Here is a 25,570-nt window from a genome sequence, read left to right on the forward strand (position 1 = left end):
AAAATATGTTTTCTTAAATTGGACTCATTTAATTCTCGTTTTCATATAAATTTATTTAATTCCCAGGTTTAATGATCCCACATGCAACACACCTACAAAACAAAGTAACGCCGAACCCCCAACTAACGGACAACTTAACAACAACTTCGCTCACAGTTCGCCGATCATGAACAAAAATGGCGTTCAATTCAACATTAGCCCGTCGAAATCTAACGCAGAAGACTCAAAATACAAAGGAACCTACGCCGCAGTATCAAAGTCGCCCAGTTTTAACTTACGCTCCGCAACACTACCCAGGAACGGGTATGGCTCCAACCAACAAAATCAGAACGTGAACCCAGACAGGTACAGCTCCCAGTACAATAACCAAGAACATTGCGTCAATCTAAAGGTCGTACAAATCGGTTTCGGCTCGGATCAATATCCGAAAGGTATCAGCAATGGTCTCAACGAAAGCTTAGAGAGGAGATTCCAAGATAGATACAAACCGAACAATTACAATCAACAACAATCTCACTTCCACAACAGTAATTACAACACGGAAAGATCTCCAAGCAACGATAGCATCAATCATAATTACAGTTCCAACGAAATGCAAAATATTATGAAAGAGACGGCCACATTGGAGGAGCTCTCAGATTTGCTAAAATATGCCGACGATTCAGATATTGTAGACGACAAGCAGAACAACAAAAAGATCACATCGCAATCTAAAATGAACAATAACAACAACAATAATAACATTGTGAACGGCAACAAAACCAACTACACAAATAACGGGTCCAATGTTTCGATCAGTGGACTGTCGAATGTCGCTAGTTCGGGCTACCAGAGTATCGCCACCTACAGCCAAAGTAGCAGCCCCATAGAGAACACTGGGCATCATCACCAACCGTATGAAAACGGCGGACAACCGATGTCCCGCTACTCGCAGCTAAACTACCAAAAACAGAGAGAGAAACAGTATTACGACAGCAAAAACGAGAAGTTCTATCCGAAGAGTCCGGTGCAACAGAAAATCGAATACGACATACAAAAGTATGGAATTCAAAACTTCACCACCGCCGACAATGTACAGAGCAACACAAACGCCAACTCTAAAATAGCGCCGCTTGTGTTTACCAACCCGGTCTACAACATGGAGGACGGTCGACAGGCACAAGAGAAGAACGCAAACAATGATAACAGGAACTCGAAGCGCTGCCCCTGTGGCTCGTCCAGTTCATCGATAGATGAGGAGGGTTTGAGCACGGACAACGTGGAGACCAACTCAGAGGAGGGTTCCACCAACTTCAACGACGACGGGAGGAACTTTGACCAACAGAACCGCAACAATACCCACCGAAAGCTCACCAGAGATAATTGTTCTTACGAAGACTCGTACCAGAGAAACCACAACCATTCCCCTAGGATAAGAGACGACGAGTCGTCCAGCAACTCGCCCAGCTTACGGAAAAATAGCAAAACTCGCATGCCGCGGACGAATCCGATGCTCTCTTACTCGACGAATCAGAACCAACTGAACTTGAAGCACTTCGGTCAACGAGGCGAGATGTACGAGAGCAAGCCGCATCACATCTCCACCGACTCCGGCTACCCGATGAGCCGGTCCGACTCCAACGTAGAGGAGGTCAACAAGGAAATGTACAGGCTTCAGATATCGAGGAGTCAGAAGGCTATGTTCAACATGGAAAACTCGAAGAACTCTCCAGAGAAATTCACGATGACCGAAAACACGATTCCCGAGACGAATTATCCTTTAGACAGGGCATACTCGGGGACTAAGATGTCGAGTAGTCGAGTGAACGAAGATTTGGAGAGGCATCAGGATTACTACGGTATGCGGGACAGAAGGGATTCCCCCAACACCGCGGTGTTTGGAGGATCGCAGACGAGCGAGGCGAGCGAGCGAGTCAACAGTCGGGAGGTGCGCGGGGAGCGCGGGGAGCGCGAGCCCACCACGCGGGACAAGCTGCAGCGGCGACTGAGTCTGGAGTCCGCGCGCGACCTCACCGACAGCTCGGATGATGTCGACGACACGCTCTACAGCACCACGGGTCGCCGCCGCACATCCAAACATCACAGAACTATTGAACAGGTAAGATTTACATAAAGTAGCGAAAGAGTGACATGTACTTAGGATTTTAATGCTTAGATTTTAAGCAGATCAATCTGTTGATCACACATATACATATATTGTTGTACATCGGTTTAGTTTCACGTTTATAACCATAGTTTGCGTTTCCTTTCAGTATGAACGTGAAATAGAAAGGTTGAAGTGTTCTGTCGAGCTGCTGCGCGGCCGCCTGGGCCCGGCCGAGCCCGGTCAAGACCACACGGACGCTAAAATGAAGGCGATTATATCAAGGTACACTCTTAAAAATGTATCATAAAACTTGTACCAAATAAAACCCAAAACATAGCAAGTTATTGTAGGTGGAGTAAAAATTATATTTTGAGATATTGTGTAATAATATTAAAGGTGTACTTTCAGGTTAATTTGTGTGGAAGAGGAACTGAGGCGCGAGCAGCGCAAGATGGCGGCAGCACTGTCGCACAAACAGCGCGTGATCGAGGCGCAGGAGCACCGCATCGCGGCTCTCGACGAGGCCAACACGCGCCTGCTCTCCGCGCTCGTACACTTGCAGCAGCGCGCGCCGCACCCCGCACCCACACACTCCCACCACGAACTACAGATATAATCTTTTTAATCTATGCCACGAACTGCAAATATAACCTTTTTAATCTGTGCAACCGTCAAATATCAGTAATCTATGGAACTGACATTTTTTTACCGTGTGCGCAGTCTACAGTATTGTACTCTTTGCAAACAATATCTCCTGTCAATTTTCCCACTCTTTTTTGTAACGCTGAAACACAAATACTTTCTATTGATAATTAATTACATGTTAAATATATTTAAAATAGATTCCTCTGATCTCGTTCTATAAAAACGATCACATTCATTACCGTTCTTAAGAATTAACAAATAGTTAAGCTTGTCATGTGTTGCCACACGCAAAAAAAATTTTTTTTTTTCATTACACTTCTTACAAAAAATGCTAATTATATATTGTAATATTTAACAATTAAATATTTTGCATTTCTCTAAGTAGCAATATTACTATTATCTTTTTTGTATTGTTTAAATGTACTCAAGTTAAGGTATATTTTTCTTAATTTTATATCTAAATACCAACTGTTTTAGCTATTTCTTTGTAGTTTTGTTAATGTTGTTCTTTAGTTTTTAATACAAAGAGATGCTTTAAGTGACTAATTTTCGTTAAAATATCAGTATTGTCTAAAAATAAATCCGATTTGATGTTTTTATAAGAAAACATCGACAATATGTTTTGTTTTCTGTAACAATTATACCAAAGACAATTGAATATCCTTTAGAGTTGTAGTTTGTGTGGTGCAGTTAGCGACAGTTAGATGTAAAAATTAATTCGAAATTAATACGGCTTTTTAAATAAAATTTGATTAAGTTTTACGTAGTACTTTTTTAATTTAAAATTTGAATTATCAAATCAACCATTTAAATCTTACTAATATTATAAATGCGATAGTTTAGATGGATTGATGTTTGTTTGAAGGTATCTTATGAAATCTTAATCTTGATGAAATTTGACAAATATGTAGAATATAGTCTGGAAGAACACATAGGCTACTTATTATGTTTTTTTATTCCGATCAGCCGCTTTTTTAGTTGGCTAGTTATGTAATAAAATGAAACGATCGGTGAACATGGAATTAATCTTTTTCACAACAAATTACGTCTTCAAAAAAAATGAATTTTGGTATTAAAGATTTTAGAATTATTTTTATAGCTGGCTGTCGTTAATTGTATTTCACTGCAATTGTAGCTCTAGTGTTGTATTTTAAAAAATAAAACGTTATAGATTTTTTATAATAAATAATATAAGACTTGTATAATAATATTAGCTTTATGTTTAATTGTAGTAATCTTTATACAAAAGAGAAAATATTTTTAATACCCTTGAGTATTATAACGAGGTCATTGTGTATGAATGTTGTAATAAAAAACGTTAAATATTCATTCGATTTAGTTGCATTTAGGAAATGCTATTCGAACAAATTAATTTCGATTTATATGTCTGAATAAATTGTCTTGAAAATAATACAATATCCAACAACTTAGTTGTTTACAGTGAAAACATAATTTTAAGCCATAACTTTATGTAAATATACCTTATTAGGTATAACAATATTCTTATCACAATAAATTATGGATAACATGACATTTGATTTTCATTTACCCAACCAAGAGTTGAATATCAAATCTGAAATGGTTCAATTACCTCTGGTTTCTGAGACCAAAAACTCCGTTTAACACGTTAACTGCCATAGCATAATTTTGATGATGGCATTTTCTTTTTTTTGTTTTTGGTGTTATATTGACATCAATTATTTGTATTTATTTTAAGTTTATGTACATAAAAACCAGTTCTACACGTAAAAATGTTAGGCCAAGATGAATATAATTTGTTGGGGGCCGTGTCAGTCAATTTCAATAGAGAAAAAGCCCCGAAAGGTGCTTGACAGCTCCCTGGGTTCATTTGAATTTTTGAATTACATGCATTTGCGTCAGGCACTCGTGACTGACATGGCCCTAACAGATACCATATCTGTCAAGCACTGGTGCCTGACGTGGCAGTTAACGTGTTAAAAATGTTACCTCTGTTTTGTCAAAGATATTGATAGGGATGACTGCATGTTTTATGCAGAGATTTTGGTTTCGTAAACACACGGTTATTCAACATAGTTTACCTAAATTTTAATTAAAATAAAGTAAATCATTAAAAAAGCGTTGTGAATATTTTATTTAGAAGCGAGGTCAGACAAATTTGCGGATTACAAATAAAATTTGAATCAAACTACAGAAGCTCTATTACGCATTTTAGAACAGAAATTTTATTCTTGACCTCCACAATGACATTGTACTTTAGCATGACACATTCACTCGTCTCGTTCGATAGGTTGGTAACAGCTGTATCGTTTGTTTTCCATTATCTTCTTCCTCTCCGCAGTTTCTCCAACACTATACGGATGCATTAACAGTAAATCTTCTACTTTATCGTAGAGATAGGAGAAATATATTTCTCTAAAGTTTTTACCCGGAAACTGCGCTTGGCACATCGTGGTCCACAACATGTTGTTAAAGGTCGCAAAAGCTTTGAACACGTCTATCTTGTATTTTCGAGTATATTTTCGGAAATGTTGGTTCAGACTGTGCTTATGAAGCCAATTTGTGTGACCGGCGTAATTTGGGTCTTTCGGAGGGAAAACGTGCATGTAATCTTTAAACGAAAGAGCCCAGAACTTTTGCCAGTCATTACAACTTCTTGATAAAAGCCTAGCTTTTTCTCTCGCAGAATAAGGCCCGTAAATACGATGACGCATCCACTCTTTCAACAGCGGTACTAAATGCACATCAGGTAGGCGAGCTGCAATGTTATCACGTCTTAATTTTCTGAGCGCACTTTTTAAATAGTCTTCGGGTTTAAGATTTTCATTAATCGTACTCGCAGACAGTCTCCGAACTTTTAGTTTCTTTTTATCTCTTTTATCTTTGTCGTGGTCACCGGGCGGGCCCAACACGCTGTCCGTGTCCCAAAGTTTTTTAAATTGCTTCTCCACGAAAAGCTGCTTCTCGTCCAAATCGTATATGGTCTGATAGTTAAAACGGAACGGAGTATTTTGAGTTGGTTTTTCAAAGAAAGGTAATTCATCCGGCAAGAAGGCACCATCGTTTCCAAAGTCGTAATAGTGACCGCAGTGACATTTAGTGTTTTTGATGTATTCGAAAACAGAATTGTTCCATAGTTCTAAGCAGTCGCAGGGATCGGGCGCTGGCGGTGGCGGGTGGGCGCGATAGCCGCAATTTATATTTATATTTTCGCCCTTCACATGCGCATAGCCGCCGTGTATCATTTCGCCATCGGGTGGTAATATTGACACATTACCAAGTAGGTAGAAATATCTGCCGTGTACGATACTGACACCTTTTATTAAATATTGTGAATTTTTCAAGCCCGTCGAAGGCGCCACTGGTTTCCTACGACGAACTTTTTTCGTTGGGGTTGCGGATATGCCATAGAGCTTCTTTTTGTCTTCTAAAATGCTAATTTTAGATGTTTTCCTGCGTTGAAAGCTACGTGCCAAAGGCTTCATTGACAAATTATCAATAGACCAGCGCGGCTCGAGTGATACTATACCAGCAATGCGGTCGCAGTAGGAGCGCGGCAGCCGCTTCTTGGGCGGCGGCGGCGGCGGCGGCAAGGGCGGGGGCTTGCGGATCACGGGCTCTACTTCAAAGGGTTCATTGAGAGTGTCCAAATGTGGCAAAGGTGGTGGACGTTGCGGTTTGCGCTTCGGCGGTTTATATTGACACGCCACCATTTCTTGTAAGTACGGAGACTTTAAGATGGGCTTGGGTTTAGGTTCCGGCTTAATTTCCTTTATTTCCTGAGGTTCATTATAAAACATAATTTGTAATGATTTTATTAAATGAGGCATACCCAAGTAAAGTATAGACGACAGCAACAACTTTCCGTTCATGTCGTAGACGGCACGCTTCCCATCGATGGTGTGACCGAACATCAGACCAAATAAATTTGAGAGCATCTGCTTAGGATCTTTACGTCCGGCGATGACGCAATGCATGATGTCATCGGTAGTTGGCCGGGGATGCAAGCCCAGCTGACGGATGACACTCTTGGTCTTTACGGGCCGGCCTGCTAACACATCTTGGTAAATACAAAATTCGAGCGTGTCCAGATTTCTTCTCTGTGGTTCACTGAGCTCGTAATACCAATTAGGGCCGATCGAAGCAATAATTCTTTTCATAAAATGTTTGTCTCTACGTTTCCTCACTTCTTTCAATTCATCCATAAATATTTTCCTTTCTCTGGTCTTTCGTCTGTAAATGACCTCCACCCTGCGAGGCACCACATGGATGTTATTATGGTCATGTTCTTCTTCATTATTCTCCATTATTAATGAAATAATATATGTAATACAAAAAAAATCTTAAACGTTAATTTATACTAATTTACAAAATATAAAATAAAAGACATGTCAATAGTGTCATCTGTCCAATGAAAATCATTTTTTTTCGCCAAGTCATTTTATAATTGACACGGTACTTAGAAATATAAAAAAATCACAGATAATAAATATTTGTCTGTTGAATAAAACTCAATTATATTTTTATACAAATGTATTTTAAAGATAAATTAACGTTTGATTTGAAAGTACACATTAATAAAAGAGCGCCATCTATCGCCAAGTAGTATAGACAAAGACCGGCAAAGCAAATATTTTTAAATAATAAAAAAAATCAGACAAATTGATAACCTTATTCTTTTCGAAGTCGGCTAAAAAAACAGGTTTTTTCTACTTTATATTATTTTTAAAAATTCGAATTCAAAAATTTTGTTTATCGAACTATTTAATTAATACAAAAATATTACATAGTTTTATATTTTTACAACGAATAAGACATGTATACACAACATTTCCGAACTGGTGACAAATTATCAGCATATCATTATAAAATTGTTTGTAGTAACTGACTTAAGAAACCTTTAAGGAAAAAAACCCGTTCAATATTAACGAAGACTTAAAACAGCATAGTGTAACAGGAGGCATCGCAATCGCGTTGACACGCATAAATCACGCATGTATTAAGTAAATAACGGGGTGGCGGCGTCAGACGTCAGACGTCAGCTATTTGTTAGTCATGCGGGGTCGGGGCCCGGCGCGTGGCGATCAGCTGCTGGAACTCGGCCGGTCGAAGACCCTGCCGGAGGGTTAACGTCCCTGCCTTCAGCCACCTGAATATCTTGTCTCATTCATACGCACAGTCGTCCACATCTCAATACTATATATCTCCCGCAAAACAACAATCAAACGGAAACACAACAACCAGGGAAATGTAAAATTGATTCATCGATACAGAAATATTTTCTGCTCAACGGACACTAAGTTACAATAACTTTTAGGTAATGTACTGATTGTAAAGAGATGTTTTATTAATAGACTATATACATTCGGACCTAATAAATAAGTTATTCTTTACGTAGTAATAAAAAAACAGGCTTTTTGTGTCGCATAATGAAGAAGGAAATATATTAGCATTATATCAAAAGCAAGCATAAGAGCATTAAATTTTTGTTTAGTACAAATTTTATTTCGATATCGTAAGTTGCTGAAATACAATGTTAGTTAACCTTGATGTCATTAACCTTTATTAAAGTGTATGTTAAAAAGAGTTTACATTTATTTAATTGTGCTGACGGTGAATTTTTGAACAAATAATGACTTATTATACCGGCAATGGTGTCATTATTTTTTTTTTATAAGAGAAGGGGGCAAACGAGGAGCGGGAACACCTAGGTGTTCATCGACGCTCTTGGACATCTGCAATACCAGAGGAATCGCAGATGCGTTGCCGGCCTTTGAGATGGTGATACGCTCACTTCTTGAAGGACCCTAATTAGTTCATAATTTAACATACGACATACTTATGTATTTTTTATGATAGACGAAATGAAGAAAAATCAGTCATCGTTGCTTTGGCAATATCTTTCGATGTCAAAAACCAAAGTTAAGATTTCAAAAATATTTTCAAGAATACGACTTGTTTTGTTTTAAATTTATATTTTACTGTAATAAACTTTCACTGTTTAAAACACAAACTCTCACAATTCACAATTTCAACAGAAATATTTGATTAATTAAATAATATAAGTCATAATACAAATGCGCGTTATTTTATACTTAATTTAAGATAATAATTAAATAAATAATTTAAGATAAGTTTCAACGGATGACGTTAGAATTTAATCTAAAATTATTAGCGAATTTCCGTATGGGAGGTTTATTAGAAATTGGATAATAATTGGGTAACCTAAATAATATTTCTAAACATCATGTTCAACATTAAGTGAACATAATATTTTATAACAACTCTACCTTTCTAAAAAGCCAACTCCAGAATTTTTAATTGAACTCCTGCATTCCTGCAACTCCTGTATTCACTATGTTTTCAATAACTTAAATTCAATAAACCGATATTTATAAAGAAATAAAAATTTTGAAAATAACATTTGAAATAGACACGTAATAAATGATATTTTTATTGAAGTTCAATTTAGCAACAGGACATTGAACTTAACTTTCTTGCATTTCTATTGCAAGAGATATCTATCTATGTTGTATCTGCGACTAGGCAGGGCCTCGCGGCCGTTCACTTTCCTCGTGTCAGGAAGTATCCGAAGCCACTTTCACTCCATTCAAGATCATACCCGCTCGTTCCGACTGTTCTGCTCCTAACAATAACATTGTCGTTATCCAACGACCCGTCGAGGTCTCTACTAGCTTTTTACAGCATTTTCCTCATTCAAATTGTTTGGATTATAGTTTTGTGTGTGATAAGTGGGTAGTTATACGTGGCCATAGTCATCAATAACAGACAAACTACAGACGTGTTGTCTTTTAATATAATAATAATATCATATTAACCCTTTAGGATCATGGGGCCTTAGTACACTTTATAAATTGCATGAAAGCAAGCTATCTCGCACATCTTATTTTATTAGAAAGTATAATTTAACTTAGGATTCGTACTTTTAGCTGAAGATTGCGTAGCGTGTAGAGTTGAGTTTGTCGCTGCACAAATGCGTATTAAAAGCATGAATAATCTATGCGGTGCAAAATCAGGTTAACTTCAGGAATTGTAATGTTTAGCGATTTCAGGCCCCATTTCCCCGCGGGGTCGGTGACCGCGCTCTTATCTCGTGTGCGTGTGAGTGTGCACGTGTCGTGTGTTTGTGCTGCGCCTGCGTCTATTGTAAGGTCACCATGCTGCACTGGTTTAAGAGATTACTTACTCAAAATAGATCATAAATCCTAAGCAACATTAAACGTCCCGTTAAAACGTATTGTTTTCTGCCTCTCAAAAACCCCACAACTAGTGCAATTTCAATTACAAATTCGTCTTTAAAATAAGGATAATTCAGAAATGAAATGAGTACAAAAAACTTAATAATTTTGCAGCGGAAATGGAGTACTAAAGCTTGCTGCACACCTTCAATTTTAAGTGAACAGCCGAACTGTACAGTGTACAGTTAAAACTTACGTGTGTAGCCGGCTAAAGAAAATATATAAAACAATTGAACGACTTTTGGACTTAATGGCTTTTTGGGTCCACGCGGTATAATAATGATATATGAATATTGATTAAAATAATTAATATTATTGCTGTCATTGTCTTTTCGTAAAGTCTAAATTCGTGAAATTAGACGATTTCGCCCAAATCTTAGTGTTGTCCCCTTAGAAACCCTTTAATAATGTTAACACTGTACACTAGATATCATAAGGATCATCGACTTATATTTCTTTACTACATCACTATTCACCTATAGGTCTTAATCCTATACAAAAAAAATATCTTTATATCTTGAATAAGCAGCATAGGCTCCAGTATTCGACATGTCGTTCAATATGATGGTCACCCTAACGTTCCGTATGCGTATTACTGGTAAGCATACATTATTATGCAACGCTTACGCGGCGGATAAGCCGCTCTATCAAAAAGCACATCAAACCTTTATTTATAGTGTAAAGGTTATTGTTTTACTTAGAGCGAGCCGCTGCCTGTCATTATTTAGGGCGCAGTTTCATTAATTAATAATTCGGTCGTTATACAGCATACGTGGTGCGAGAGATCTTGATCACGTATGCCGTAGCACTCGCATGCGAGAACCGTTTACACTAGTCGTTAGTAGCCGCATGCGTTGAGCGACAGTCCTTATTTTTCCTTACTGCGCATTGCACTCTTCAATTGAGTCCCCGCACGACGTTTTCTTTACATTGACCGATTGTTTTCATTGCGGGGAATCCGCGCATGTTGTTTAAAGACCGAGTTATTGACTAACGAAATTGCAACAATCCCATAACTTTTTTAATAATTGTTTTGCTATAAATTTACTTGTACTACTTCACAAAGGACAGCACCAGCTGCTATAATAATCTGTTAATATAAATGAGTTATACTAAAAGCTTAACTGTATAACGATCAAAGGTTTTATAGAAATTTAAAATATCTCCTTAACCTTGGAATCTTAAAGCTCACAAAGATTTACGACCGTCGACTACAGATGTAAAGGAAGTGATACTCCACCGCTATAACAAGCTTGACAAGGAAGAGACAACTTGACAAGTATTAAGTTACAATACGTCACGGGTTAAAGTCCCAGTTAATTTCAGTCTATATCTTGGCAGGTGGCACTTCTCAGTTTCTTAAAAACGTAAAAGCAAACGTACGAAGGTTTTTCCTTTGAATAGCACTAGCGGCTTGAAGCGTGTGTTGTGGAGGGAGGGGGGATGCCCAAATATTGGGTGAACAACCTCTTAATGCTTGGAGGAGACATTTTATTTTTACCATAGATCGCGGCCGCGGCTGCCGCTTGAATAGTCAGTTACGATTTAAAAACTAAATAGTACAAGACAACTGTATCTATTTTCATATCCGTTACTTCAAAAGTTTATTAATTACTTCTAATATGTTAAGTCGAATGAAATTAGAAAGTGAAATTATTTAGAAGTATCATTTGTTACTTTTTGGGGTATATTTACATATTATACTAGCTGTCGCCCGCGTTTCCGTTCGCGCGGAACTAAAAAAAAACTTACTAAGTAGCCTATTTATTCTTCCAGATTATGTTGTACATCTATGCCAAATTTCATCAAGAGCCGTTGACCTTCAAACAAACATCCACCCATATGTTTGAGCATTGACGTAACAAATATAAAATAGTTCTGGTAAATTTGTAAATCACAACATCTTATTATGCCTTCCAAAGTATTGTATGTAATTTTAATACTGAGTTACTTGTGCAGCCGACATCATTAATATCGTCGTATAACGTCCAATAATAATGATTAATTCGATGTAAACAGTGCAAGTAGCAGCTAATTTACAAGTTAATTGTGAATAATCGCGGAACAATTCCGTCATCGGTCGACGTACGAACGAAAATACCGGGCCGTTATCATTATCAGTCTAATTATAGCGGAGTAAGGACCTCGGCTGCTCGAGTCAAGGGTACGTTCACTCGAGCCCAAGTTCAAAGGTCACGAAGGTCACGGCTGAAACATTCGCCACTGAAATTCTATGAAGTTCGCGTTTTATTCGCCAGTCTGTTGTACCGAGGTGACCTTGAACCCGAACACGATCGATTCGATATATACTCTTATGTAATGACAAATGGATCATTCTAGATATTTTTATAAAGAAACTTCCAAGATTTGTCATAAACTTTGTCAATTTTAAGCGATAATGACGCGTTGAATTGCCCATACAGCATATTACACTGTTCAACTGTTGGATTTCCAAAAATCTATTCCTAAAGCTTCTAACTAAGAGGAAGCTTTATGTTAAACTAGCTTTTACCCGCGACTCCGTCCGCGCGGAATAAAAAAATAGAAAACGGGGTAAAAATTATCCTATGTCCGTTTCCTGGTTCTAAGCTACCTGCCCACCAATTTTCAGTCAAATCGATTCAGCCGTTCTTGAGTTATAAATAGTGTAACTAACACGACTTTCTTTTATATATATAGATAGATTTCACGTTACCTGCTTTGGTAAGTACTTAGTTTTGGTAACGGCTAAGTTAGGTGCTTTTAAAATTACTCCATCAGATAATTTGATGATCAAGTGATTCATAACTCGCTCTAAGTACCTAATATTAACTTTGAATTAAAATCACTTGTCATGTAACTTGTAATTGATATGTTCTAATAAAATGTATGATGTAATCTCAGATATGTTAGCTACTGCAAATTTGAATCGTAAATCATCCCATATCCTTTTGTGAATGGCTGTTGGAGCTGATGATAGCTGAAGGAATCAGCATAAATGTTTTTGTATGATCCGAGATCACGTGACGCTTTCGGAACGGCCGGCAGCTAATGATTATGTATTTCACTAGATGGTTACGTTACAATGGTTTTCCGGTTCCCCGCTGTGACGTGGCGATTGTTTGCATGAATGCCCTTCCGCCTGTGAACGGCGGCGAGTGCGAGTGCGAGGCGAGTGTGCGGTGCGCGCAGGATCGCGTTACAGCTGAAACTCGCGCCGCCGAAAACTCGGGTCGACGACCCGGCCCGCGCGGCCATGTAGAGCGACCCAACCGTCTTGATACTATGTCTAACGCGACGAGTTCAAGGTTTTATGTGATGTTGCAAATAAATTTATGTCTACAATTTTTTTTGTTTTCTTTAGCTGATACCTTACGTATTATGATATATGATAAATGCGTAATTTTGTGTTCATGACGTTTAAATGCTTACCAAAAACTACTTTCTTATCGTCATGACAATCCTATTTTCACTTGTCCTGATAAATGCAAACTATTTCCTTTGTAGTATACATATCAACCATACAATCATACAAAAAGTTGTCAAAAAGAGATTTATTAAAACTTTATCTTTATAAAGTAGCTTAAAAAATATGATGTCACAAATAAAAAAATCGTTCATAGCAAAATTTACCTTAGACAAAAAAACTCACTTCAGCATAATTTTTTTTTTCTTGGACTTTAAATTAATTATAGTATATAACTTTAGACATTATCAAGACCATTTTTAAATACAATCAAAAAATGATACAATTGCATCATAACAAGTCGCGACAACGTTATCTTTGCGAGTATCAAGTGCGTGATATCGCCGTATGACGCGCGGTGATATATTTGGTGACATTGAACCGAGTCCATTGCCAACGACCTCGCTCCTCGGGGAAGTGGCGGTTTGCGTAATCGCTCCTGCGTACGGACGCGACCCCGTACGCACACTAACGCACGCACGGGGTTGCTAGACCTTTCATATGTACCTTTGTGTTCTTTCTTTAGGGTTATAATTGAAAAGTGAAGTAGAGAAAAACTTTTTTTACTGTAATTAATGGTTTTTACTTATTTTAAACCTTATACGAGGAGGAGTAAATTTTATTGTTTTTTATTGAAGTTTTGATAAAAAAATGGTCAGTCTTGCACTGTGCTATATTATTACGCTTGGACTTTTTCGTTGAATAGGAAAAGACTATCTTTTTGGAATATACTAAACTATTAAAATCAAAAAGAAAAATGGCCATAGCATTATTCGGATATTATTTTGATTAAAATTGTAATTTAAACATAAGCTGAAAATATATTTTCAGTGATTTGATGAAAAAAAATATTTATGATTTTTTAAACGTGAAATAGAGATAATTTAAAAATAAACGAAATTCGAATCTAAATTTTGCAATAAACGAATTTTATTTTTTCCATATATATAGTACAATACAATCAACAATTTCAATACAATAAAATAAAAGCAAAGTATTAAACATATAATACATATACAACCTTTTTTTATGAAAGTGTATTTTGGAATATAACTTCATTTAAGAATAAAAAAGGTTCTTTGTATTCGATGCAATGCTTTTTGTGTTTTGTTTCCAAATTGAAATGCATTGTGTAATAATTTATCCCAAAATTATAACCAGTAGTTATACAATAATTATTATCTTTAATAATTATTGTATAACTAGCTCTCACCCGCGACTCCGTCTGCGCGGATTAAAAAGAAAGTACCTATGTGTTCTTCCAGACTATGTTCTACTGTACCAAATTTTATCAAGATCCATTGAGCCGAAGATACATTTAAACAAATATCTATCCATCCATCCATCTAAACATTCGCATTTATAATATCAGTGTGATAGTAGTAATAGTTCCTTAGATATTGTACTTCCAATGTATTTTCTTAAGAACTGTCCATGCTCAAATAGTATATAAAGACTTGAATGTTAGATATTTCTTTTTAAAACGATCGCCGCTGAAGAAGCAATTAATTTGGGCCCCTTTGGCTGTACGTGGGGAGCGCCGCACGCTCTTTTCATTTTAAGTAGTTACAAAACAAATGAACTAACAAATGGTTAGTGGCCAAGTTTACCGGATCTTTGCCAGTTTTTAAGTTTTGGTTAATCACTCTTTAATTTCGAAAATACCTACAATTCCTAAAAAAGTTATTATTATTTTTAAGAAAATGTAAGAAATAAATTATAAATTGCAATGTTTTCGCTAAATTTGATTTAGAAGAATTGCAATATTTCATGGCCGTTGAAATTACTAGAAAATTGCGTGAACTTACTAGAAAATTTGTATGTTAGTTGGTGACAGTTTACCAATGGTTTTATATAAGACTAACCTAACACAGATTTGATCCCTCCTTCTATATAACTAAGACGAAATTATATTTATTTTATGCACATTCTTTCGACTAGAGTTATAATAGAAAATAACTCCATACTTTCGAAAGAAAATATTCCTTTGAATTGCCTGGTATATAAGTTAGTATTATTAAAACTTAATGTTATTTTTATTGTGCGATAAAGTCAATGTACAGAACAAGTGATACTCGAACGTTACAAACAAATTTTTATCAAAATCGGAGCGAATGAACTCTTTTGGCAGGAAATTGAAATTGCAACGTAATTCTAATCGTGTTATTGTGAGTGTAATAACCTTCATTTTCAAAAAAATTTAACAATTATATGTAATTATAACATAGACATATTGATTATATTACTTTCTTATACTTTTGGAGTTCATACATACATTAGCATGAAGGCTAAATCAAACAGTGTTTTTATTCAATAACTTAGTAAATATGTAAATCTATATACTCTTTAATAAAAATTAACCATACTTTTATAAAACACATTAAATAAAATTTAGTATTTTGTGTTACTCATCAGAGTAATTTGACATTCTGATAATCTGTTTAATTCCTGTTAAGGTCGTAGTATTTTTATATGTTTTAAGAAAGTCTCGGTTAGCGGAGGGCACGATGACAACAACGGCTGGCAGCCGGGCAATCGCCTAGACCACATGCCGCGAGCCGCGAGCCGCGACCACTTTCGCTGTCGCCACCACTGTCCACGGTCACCGTCACCGAACGGACCGTTATCACTTGTCAACTAATAGCTGTACTGTTTCTGCCTGAGCATACCTGCTTTGTCTTTGTTTTTAAATGACACGCGTTTGTTTCAGATCACCTCGTTTCCTAATATCTCTTATTAGGATCTAACGTGACCAGTGAAATTCTCTCTGAATCTTTTATAAATTATTTAAAAAATTCGTATGTTAAATATATACGAAAACGGCAGGTTGAACATAAACACAAAAAATCTTATCGGCGTCGAATGGTCGACAAATATCAATTGATTTTGCATACAATGTCCAAGTACAACTACGAAAAGGTCAAAGACATGCACAGCGACGCTGCGCAATTCGAGAAGACATCGAGGACTGGTGCAATTAAGAACTTATAGAACCTGTTGAAAGAGTGAGTCACGGAAGCAGCTAGCACGTGTGCGGTTACATTGCGTGTGGAAAACGGCAGGTCGCGAGGGTCCGCGCGAGTCCCGGCGGAAGGGTCCCGGAGGAGCGCGGCACCCGCGACTCCCGGCGCACCCGGCGGCACCCGGCGGGGTGGCGCGGCACTGTGTCGGTCAGTCACCGCTCCGCCGGCGAGCCGCGCGCTCGCTGCTGTGTCTCTCGTCGCTCTCATTGTCCCGACTACCGAGTGCCGACACCTTCCATGTTTATCTGGCGCCCGGTACGCGCGGCACGCATAGTTCGTATCCCGTATGAACCTGTGATGTGACACCAACGTGCCCTGTGCTGCACAGATTGTTTCAGTGCAACGTGAACGTTTATGTGCATTTCAGTGGATAGTGGCTTAAAAGCGAGGATTTTCATAGCAAAGGATACTATCGCCAACGCTTCAGGAGGCGTCAACTCTTTCAGAAATACAGGTCAAGATTGACATCTTATATTTATACCTAGATATATGTTTCATTACACGCGCCACATTAATGTCGATACGCGTTTGATCCCTAAAAAGATACAAAGTTACATTTTAGATATAGTAAACGAACTGCGTAGATTTTCTTAAAATATACACATGAATAAGTCCTTCAAGATATTACGTATCAATTACGTTTCGCCATTTGAAGCCTAATACAATTCACAAAACCGTAACCAGAAGTTGTTCAGAATTTATGTATTATGAAGGATTATTTCTTATGCCTTCTGGTATTTATTATTGTTTTTCTAAACCTTATTTTTCTCGGCTTATAAAATTTTCTAACTAAAAACAGTATATAACATATCAAACAAAATGATGCAACAAGTTAATATTAATTTAATTCAATCCACGAGATTCCAATGAACTAAACTAGCATTTAAAATTTAGGCAAGCGCTAAATTTTAACAACTTTTTAATAATATTATATTTACATACATCGTCAACTGATGTGTACAAAGGGAGAAAGTGAGGTTGTATTTTACCTGTGTTTATTTCTTAAATTAAAATATATATATATATTACCTATTGGCGAGTGTAAACGATGCGTCAGGAATTCCCATTTCGTATTAAACACGCTTTTTTGTTGTCATTTAAATTACGAAGAGAAAATTTACTCATTTCCATAGCAGAGTTTTTTTTTTAGTTTTGATATACTCGCGTATTTGGATCAAAGTTGGTTGAAAACTGTTCCTTCCGATAAAATTTATCAAACAGCTTCTTTATATGAAATACCAACCAATATTTACATACAAAATTTACGTAACCATTCTAAATAATCTCAAGTTGGTACTTACATATCTCAAAACAAGGTCTTAAATTTTACAGTCCTTATATTGGCGCTCATCAAGATTATTCAATTGAATTTCATAAAGGGATGTAAAAACCGTAGTAATATCACAGTGTAATATAAATGTTTGGGAAGAGGATAGTAAATAGTCTTATTTATTTTTACTTCATAGTACATACTGTACCGTCCCTCCATAGGGAAAAAAGCATAGAGACTACGATGTCTCCTAAATAAATGAAAATTAGGAAAATTAAGGCAAAACAAAAACTAGAGTTATAGTAATTTTTGCACCAAATTGCTAATTGAAGTTTTTCCGGAACAGTTCGTCGGATTTAGTTCCCTCGTAGCATGCACAAGCTGAGGAACCATTTTAATTGTCACAGCTTTTCATTACCAATGTACCAATTGTTTTAAATATACCCCATCGTAACCAAATACCTATATAGCCTTTTGATAAAAATCCGTTTAAATAATTAATGTCAAAAATGACATTTGTTTTATCCACACTGGAATTTTGCGACAAGCAAAAGAGCCACTCACCTGAAATGTTAAGTGAACATTGTAACATCGTCTAATTGTTATGTAAACGTAAAACTTTTACGACTTATGTGAGCGTTAAGATGTGTGAAATTACGCAAAAAAGTTTAGATCTACGAGATGAGGAAAAGCGACACAAATATGTTTTGAAATAATATATAATTATATATAAACGTAATACGCTTTTAAACATATAAAACATAAGATAAACGAATTTGTTATGGTCGAATTACATCTTACAGTCAATATATACTTACGAGTAAATTGTATGTTTTGCAACTTAATCAAATTTTGTGCAATTTTCTTTTCACATTTACGTATATCTTAGTAAGTAGTCGTAGCGTCCTGAGGGAGCGGTATTGATCGCCAGAGTTCGTTTACAGTTTGTCGTAGCAAAGTTATATTACAATTTTTTATTTTTTATTATATACAGTTTTTATTTATGTGTATCATTATACTTCATACTTACTAATCATCTTACTTATTAGTATAAATTCGAATGTTAAGATGGATGGATGATTGTTTGACAGTATCTCAGGAACAGCTCAACGGATCTTGATGAAATTTGGTATAGATGTAGAAAACAGTGTGGAAAAATACATAGGCTACTAATTCCGTTTGTTTTTTGATTCCACGCGGACTGAGTTGCGTGCGACAGCTAGTATTAATGTATGCGAGAGTTTGGATGGATGGATGTTTGTTACGGCTTAACGTATGAACTAACGTGCTCCATGAAATTTGGCATAGATGTAGACCATAGTTTGGAAGAACACATTCGCTATTTACTAAGTTTTTTGCACTCAACCGCACGGACGAAGTCGCTGGCAAAAACTAGTGTTTGATATTATGTTTAAAACCATTTCAAGTAAATAAAATTTAATGAATAGCTGTATTTATGTACTAAATATATGTAGGTTTCGCGAAACCAATAGTAATAATTTTATTTTAAGGTTAAATATTATGTTAAATGGTCACTTTAGGCGCCTACGCAAATTGAATGTTTTTTTGTTTTTGAAACGTTTCCTTTAAATCAACAGGATTTTGTACTTGTTTATTTTAATTAACCTTTATTTGTTCACAGATACCTTACCGCCTTTCCTTGGCTCGTATCCTCTCGTCGAGATGAAGGAGAAAGGCTGAACGGATATAAGTGTAGCCAGCAAATAAAAATGTAAGTATTATATTGTTCACTAGCGACCCGCCCCGGCTTCGCACGGGTGCAATGCAAAATATACCTACTACAGAATAAATGCACAATTTATTTAAGGTACTTAAATGGATAAGGATTAATGCTGTATTGTTTAAAATCACTTCGTAAAAGAATAAAAATGGTTATGCTGGGTTATCCCTAAGACATAGACATATACCATCGCGGACTTTTTTGTTGAACTTTTTAAGGTGAACAATACTGTAGTACATTATTTTGGTCTATCTCGTAGGGTTCAGCCAGCGTTTGCAATATAAGCGCAAAAAAACGTGCTTATTTACGACATCACATTAGAAAACTTTAAATTGATCAGTGTTTCTCTACTATATTATGCATTTATTATACATACAAACCTTCCTTAAGAATCACTCTATCTATTAAAAAAAACCGCGTCAAAATCCGTTGCGTAGTTTTAAAGATCTAAGCATACATACGGACATACAGCGAAAGCGACTTTGTTTTATACTATGTATTGATTTACTCTGAAATGTAGTGCAATAAGATAATGTCATTAAGTAAATATGTAGTATAGTAAGTAAAAAACCCATGGACACATATACATAAGTGAAATATTTATAAGGAACCGTATAAACTTTGTCCTATTCTTCACGCTTAATCTGTTTTCTTTAAAGGCATCAGTCATTAATGTACAGTTTGCATCTCTTACACTTACAGCTGTAAACGTCGTAACAATAATCGGTGGTATAGTGCAGGTTATCCGCAGTTGTTATTGTTTGATCAAAATATCAAAAACATCCTAATTGTTTATTTGTAATACAAGGCGGAGTTTAAGTTTATTACAAGGGGCAAATAAATTTTTCTACCGCGAACGAAGATGACTGTTTATCTGGACACGTTTATCGGCTTAGTTATTTTCCATTTTAATTTAGATGATGAGAGTATTGGTCGGCGCAGAACACGAGTTCGCACTGCGCCACCGGCCGTTACCCCGGAACAGAATGAACAACTTAAAAATAAGCCGTATCTCGACGATGCCGACCTCTTGCGCAGTTGTCCGCCTCCCAGAAACTTCTTAATGCGTGATACATGTTTACACTTAGGGACATAAAACTGAATACTTTGCAGAATAATTACCTTCGTCAAAATCAATACACTGCAGGCGAGACACATAACATCCGAGGTAGAGGCGACGCCGTGTTTTTAAGTTATTCATGTTTATATAAATGAGATAATGAATAATAATGATCAAAAATCGTTGAGCATGAGTAACATAATTCGCTTTTCACGTTTACGTCAATAAGGATAACATTTTACACCATTAGTTTTCTACATTTATCAATAAATTATTATTATATTAGCAATTTTTAGTATTTAATATAAAGATTTTAATGTGCCAAACCCCTGCCACTAAGTTATCGTCATTTGATTCTCCCGGACGATATCATAGGCCCAAGCCAACTGAAAATATTTACTTACAACTCAATGTAAATTGCGATATATAACTTAAAAGTTTAATCAAAAATATATATTCCGATGTCCTAGAGACGTCTATAAATCACAACAAGACAAAAATAAGAGATTTTTTTTTTAATATTACAAAGTGGCAAACGAGTAAACGGCCACCTGGATTCGCCGCAATAGCGAGGCGACCGTTGCCCATAGACATCCACAAATGCAGATGCGTTGCCTATCTTTAATTAACGGAGAAGGGGCCGCACAGAAAGAAGATATTTATCCTTCCTATGCGTCCCTTTTCCTATTAGGAAAAGGATGGGAAGGGAAAGAGGACAAAAATTAGGCCTCCGGTACCACACTCATCAGACGAAACGCGGAATTGCTTCCACTTCACGACTATCTTCTTTGTGGTCGTGGTATTGCACCGGTCGACCCGGCCAATTCGTGCACCCAACATATATTGTTGTTGCGGGATCTACCACTGTTGTAAATGGCAGACCCTTACTGATTTTTTTTAAATTAAGATACATCTAATTCTTTGTGTTTGATATATCAATAAAAGCACACAATTTATTAACCACGAAGGGATTTGAACTTTAGGGTCATAGACAATTGTACATTTTTAAAACAGCATGAATTTGAAGTCAGACTCGAATAGTAGTCCAGTCTATTACAGCAACAATTTACATACTAAAAGCGTAAAAGTGAAATGCAAGTAGCTCGTAATTGCGTGTTCTCGTTTTAGATATTAGTCGAGCCTATGAGCATGCTCTAAACAATACGATTCCGCGAAACACATTCGGCTCCCGGCGCAGCGGCCACGCAACTTTGTTTCTATTTGCGACAGTTTTAAGAATTATAATCGTGTAGTATAATATGTTATGCGGTACAGGGCCGCATCGGGAACAAGGGAATTGTGAAAAGGAATTTACACAACGCTTACTGACGTTAAAGCAGTAAATCAACAATCATTTTAATTTGGGCGTAGGAGTTTTAGATATACATTTTCGAAACAGCGTGTTTTTTGTAAATAAGTTAACATAAGTATGTTAGTAGTTTTAAGGAATAGTTGTAGGAAAACAGAATACAAAAAGGGAAATAGGTTAGTCGATTTAGAAAACATTAAATACTTCCTAGACGTATCCACAGGACATACAGCTGTAAACGAACCATGATAACAAAACGTAACAAATGTAAACTCTGCAAACTAACGTACCATATAAAACTTGTTTGATAAAGAGCAGGGGGCAAGCACTTTTAGTAACTCGAATTCCTAGTCCGTCCCTGATGCGGTGTATTGTTGCGGGAATAATGCACTCGAGGCAGTAGTTTACGAGGTCTTTCACCCACATTATATAGGTCAGTTAGATTAGCAACGCTTCCCTGATGCTAACGCGCTACCAACAGTTTTTCAATAGATTACGTAATAATGTATGCAAGTCATCCTTATCCACATTTATTTAGATTAAAAGATAAGAGATGCCTTTATGTGTTATATACCTTAAATTGAATTAAATGCGACAAAGTGGTGGATTTTTTTCAAACTTTAATTGACTGTTTTGACTCAGAACTGTCATTTGCAGAAAAATATATGTCTATTCAACATACATATATCTATAATTATATATTAGTCTGTAAGTTACCGTCTTTAAATTAAGATACGGTTTAATTTGTACCATTAACCTGAAGAAATGTAACAAACAAGTTATGTCTTGGCGTAATAAAAATATAAAACTTTTAACGCAAACCTACGCAGCGATTTGTTTCTTCGTCGTACAATCAAAGTAATTAAATTACTAGTATAATATTTATGAGTTGTTTACTTACTGAGATAATATGTAACTATTGTACTCAATCGGTAGAGTTTAATTATTGAATGTCTTTAGTTTGTCTCAAAACTTTGGTCATAGGTACTTTTCCAGTTATTATGAAATTAACAAGACCAATTACCAAAGAGTTTTAAACTATAGGTATTTTAGGTAATAATAATTCGTAAAATTATTATACATCCAGTCAGAATCTGTTTTTACTCAAATCATAATACTGTTAGCATAAATTTACCTAAATAGAGAATTAAATTATCTTAATAATACAATTTAATTTTGCGGGTAATATATTTAACAATGGTATAGTCTGTAATAACATCTTTTGCACGAATGGACCGGCTCAACCGGCACGTTACCACGACCTCACCGAAGACAGTCGTGAAGAGAAAGCAATGCTGCGTTTCGTCTGGTGGCTGTGCGACCAGAAAGCCTTATACTGGTCCTCTTCACCTTTTATTATAAGGAAGTTATGGTAAGGGAATTTGGATTTAGCAGAGGATATCATCTTACTGTGCGATTAAAGGTAGACAATGTATCTGCAAATGCAGACATCTGTGGGCAATGGTCACTTTACTATTTTTACAAATTCAAGTGACCGTCTGCACGTTTTTCATTTCTTTTGTCATCCTTTTGTTATACAAAAAATTGTGATGCAACCATAACCTATAAATTGAGAAAAAAAAATGTATTAGTTTTCCGTTCCTATGCGTTTCGCGACCTACATAGCTGTGGAAACATTATAGCAACTCCTTATCGTTTTACTTGACGTTTAATTTATGATTCCCATGTCCTAAATCTGGAACAATAGTTTTCTAACATTTATTGCACTTTATCACCTGCAATAAGCCTATTATAAAATTTCACTAAAAGCTTTTATGAAGCTCATACAATAACCATTTATATACTATTGCATTACTGCATGAAATCTTATTTTAATTTTCCACACGTGTTCATGTTATTAATGTTTAAAAAGTATATTATGTATACCAAGCACATATCAAGATAGGTACTCGCATATCATTTTGTAAGAAATTAATTACAAAATTCCCAAGATCGTAGAGATATTATTAGTACCTATTAATCTACATTTTATATTATGTATATAATCTGAAATTAATAAAATTATTTTATTAATCATTTCTTATATACTTAGTGCGAAATTATTGTATATTTATTTGTATATAACTTGTTGACAATATTATTTAAACTGCCAGTACGTCCTGGAATGTTCTGTTGAATGTCCAGACTGGGCCTGTCCCAGTTCCGGGGGTCGCCGCCCGATCGTGAACTCTACACTCAATATTTTCTCACTTCTCACTGTATCACATTTAGCAAGAAGGTCCGATAAATCTGCCCAGTCTGTGTTTCCGTACGTAAAAACGGAGAAATATGTAGATTTATTTAGCATTACGGTCTTTTATGTACGTACTTAGTAGATTTTCTATTTTTAAAATTATCAAAATAATACTACTCTCTATTCAAAATTACGTGAGAAAAGAGGAATTCGTTAACAGATAACCTATTACCTAAGCAATAAGCAACTGTAGCAGGATGCAACAACGAGAAAAAACTATCCTTGGTATGATATTTTCTTAAGATATGCAATTAATTGTGATTACTTAATTCGAAACTAAAAATAGCACGAGATGCGTTCAGCAAGCATAAATCAAAGCATAACCATGCCGTAATTACTCAGCATTGACAAATATAGCTCATTTTCCGTAACAACGTGTCCGCAGCAAAGGAAATCATCAGTCGGACGCTCGCGCGGATTTACGATGCGGAGTCAACGCCCCGCACTGCTATATAGGTCAAACGAAGGCGCCCGCTAGTCTATATCGAGCCAGGCTCGACCGCGCGAATTCACCGACGATTTCACATAAAACCCTTCAGATATATCTCTTCTAACAGAAATTTAACAACTAAAATTATAATTTTGCAAAGGGGTTCGTAGTGAAAAATCCGGTTTTGATGCAATGAATTATTCATGAACCTGTAAAGGGTTGAAATACTCGCAATTGTATGCAAAATTAGAGACTTTTTGTGTAGTGGAACTTTTGAATTTCATTATTGAAAAAGATTACTTTTCAGTTTATGATTACATTTTCAAATTTTTATTATGTAAAATTAAATACAAGTTTTTTTTAACTTTGATCGAAGCTTGGAAAGTGTATCGTAATTTAAGTGCTATGCAGCTGCCACGCATCACGAAGCAGTCCGCACTTAACCTCATTTATTTGGTAAACTGCATTATAGCGCTACGGAGTTGCGGAGGGCGTTTGTAGTTATAGCGGCGTAGAGGGCGGGAGGTCGCATAGTGTAGTCGGGTTATAGTGATGCATAGTGACGGCTGCTGCGCACAGGCAAAAGGGAAAGTGTGCGGGGCTTCCTGCTCACACGCGGAAGCGATTGCTTAGTACCAGTGCCAGTAGCAGTGGCCACACGTAACTGCACATCGCAGTAGCGGAGTGTGCTGTGCACTGTGTGCAAATGCCGCTGCTGCTCTACTAGACAACTATGCAATGCGTATCAATTAGTTATTGTTGGCTTTCTTTTATTAATATTATTTGGCAATTAACTGTAAGGAAAACTAGTTTTAAAACAACTATTTTTTAATTCATTTTTTACAATGATTATTATGACATACTTATTTGCTTGAGTTATGTTAACAAAACTTAGATTTTCCTTCTTAGATAGCAGCCACGTAAACTAGTTAAGGTTAAAAGAGATCGTGAATTAAAACAAATGCCAGTAGCGGTTAAGGGTTAAGTCTGTGTGATGTATGAGAACATTTGCTCTATCTGAAGCCACACCTAGAGACATTTAAATAAACGAATTAAAATCAACAATTTA

At 36.2% G+C, this 25,570-nt stretch overlaps 3 protein-coding genes across 6 annotated transcripts in view; 2 read left to right on the top strand and 1 right to left on the bottom strand.

The window, feature by feature from the left end:
- The window catches only part of LOC106719561 (ras GTPase-activating protein raskol), a 132,978-nt gene extending 129,964 nt beyond the window's left edge, over positions 1-3,014 (top strand). For all 4 annotated transcript variants that reach the window (XM_045686442.1, XM_045686440.1, XM_045686439.1 and 1 more), the window contains 3 exons: positions 67-2,098; positions 2,253-2,368; positions 2,495-3,014. In XM_045686442.1, the coding sequence (XP_045542398.1) occupies positions 67-2,098; positions 2,253-2,368; positions 2,495-2,702 (2,356 nt within the window). In that variant the 3' untranslated portion in view covers positions 2,703-3,014. The remainder of the gene's footprint in view (positions 1-66; positions 2,099-2,252; positions 2,369-2,494) is intronic.
- A 1,822-nt stretch (positions 3,015-4,836) lies between these two features.
- LOC106719560 lies at positions 4,837-7,017 on the bottom strand. Its single transcript, XM_014513923.2, has one exon. The coding sequence runs from the start codon at positions 7,015-7,017 to the stop codon at positions 4,981-4,983; it is 2,037 nt and encodes a 678-aa protein (XP_014369409.2). The 3' UTR covers positions 4,837-4,980.
- Positions 7,018-16,623: 9,606 nt separating this feature from the next.
- LOC106719598 (hormone receptor 4) overlaps positions 16,624-25,570 on the top strand; it is an 85,112-nt gene continuing 76,165 nt past the window's right edge. The window contains exons 1-2 of the mRNA XM_014513965.2: positions 16,624-16,891; positions 19,350-19,439. The gene's annotated coding sequence lies outside the window, so the exon portion shown is untranslated. The remainder of the gene's footprint in view (positions 16,892-19,349; positions 19,440-25,570) is intronic.

Source organism: Papilio machaon, chromosome 3 (assembly GCF_912999745.1).
Source record: "Papilio machaon chromosome 3, ilPapMach1.1, whole genome shotgun sequence".
In the NCBI taxonomy this organism is placed as follows: domain Eukaryota; kingdom Metazoa; phylum Arthropoda; class Insecta; order Lepidoptera; family Papilionidae; genus Papilio; species Papilio machaon.

What these genes read in the sequence shown, in the direction of transcription:
- LOC106719560 (XM_014513923.2), bottom strand. Translation starts at nt 7,017, where the DNA reads ATGGAGAATAATGAAGAAGAACATGACCATAATAACATCCATGTGGTG.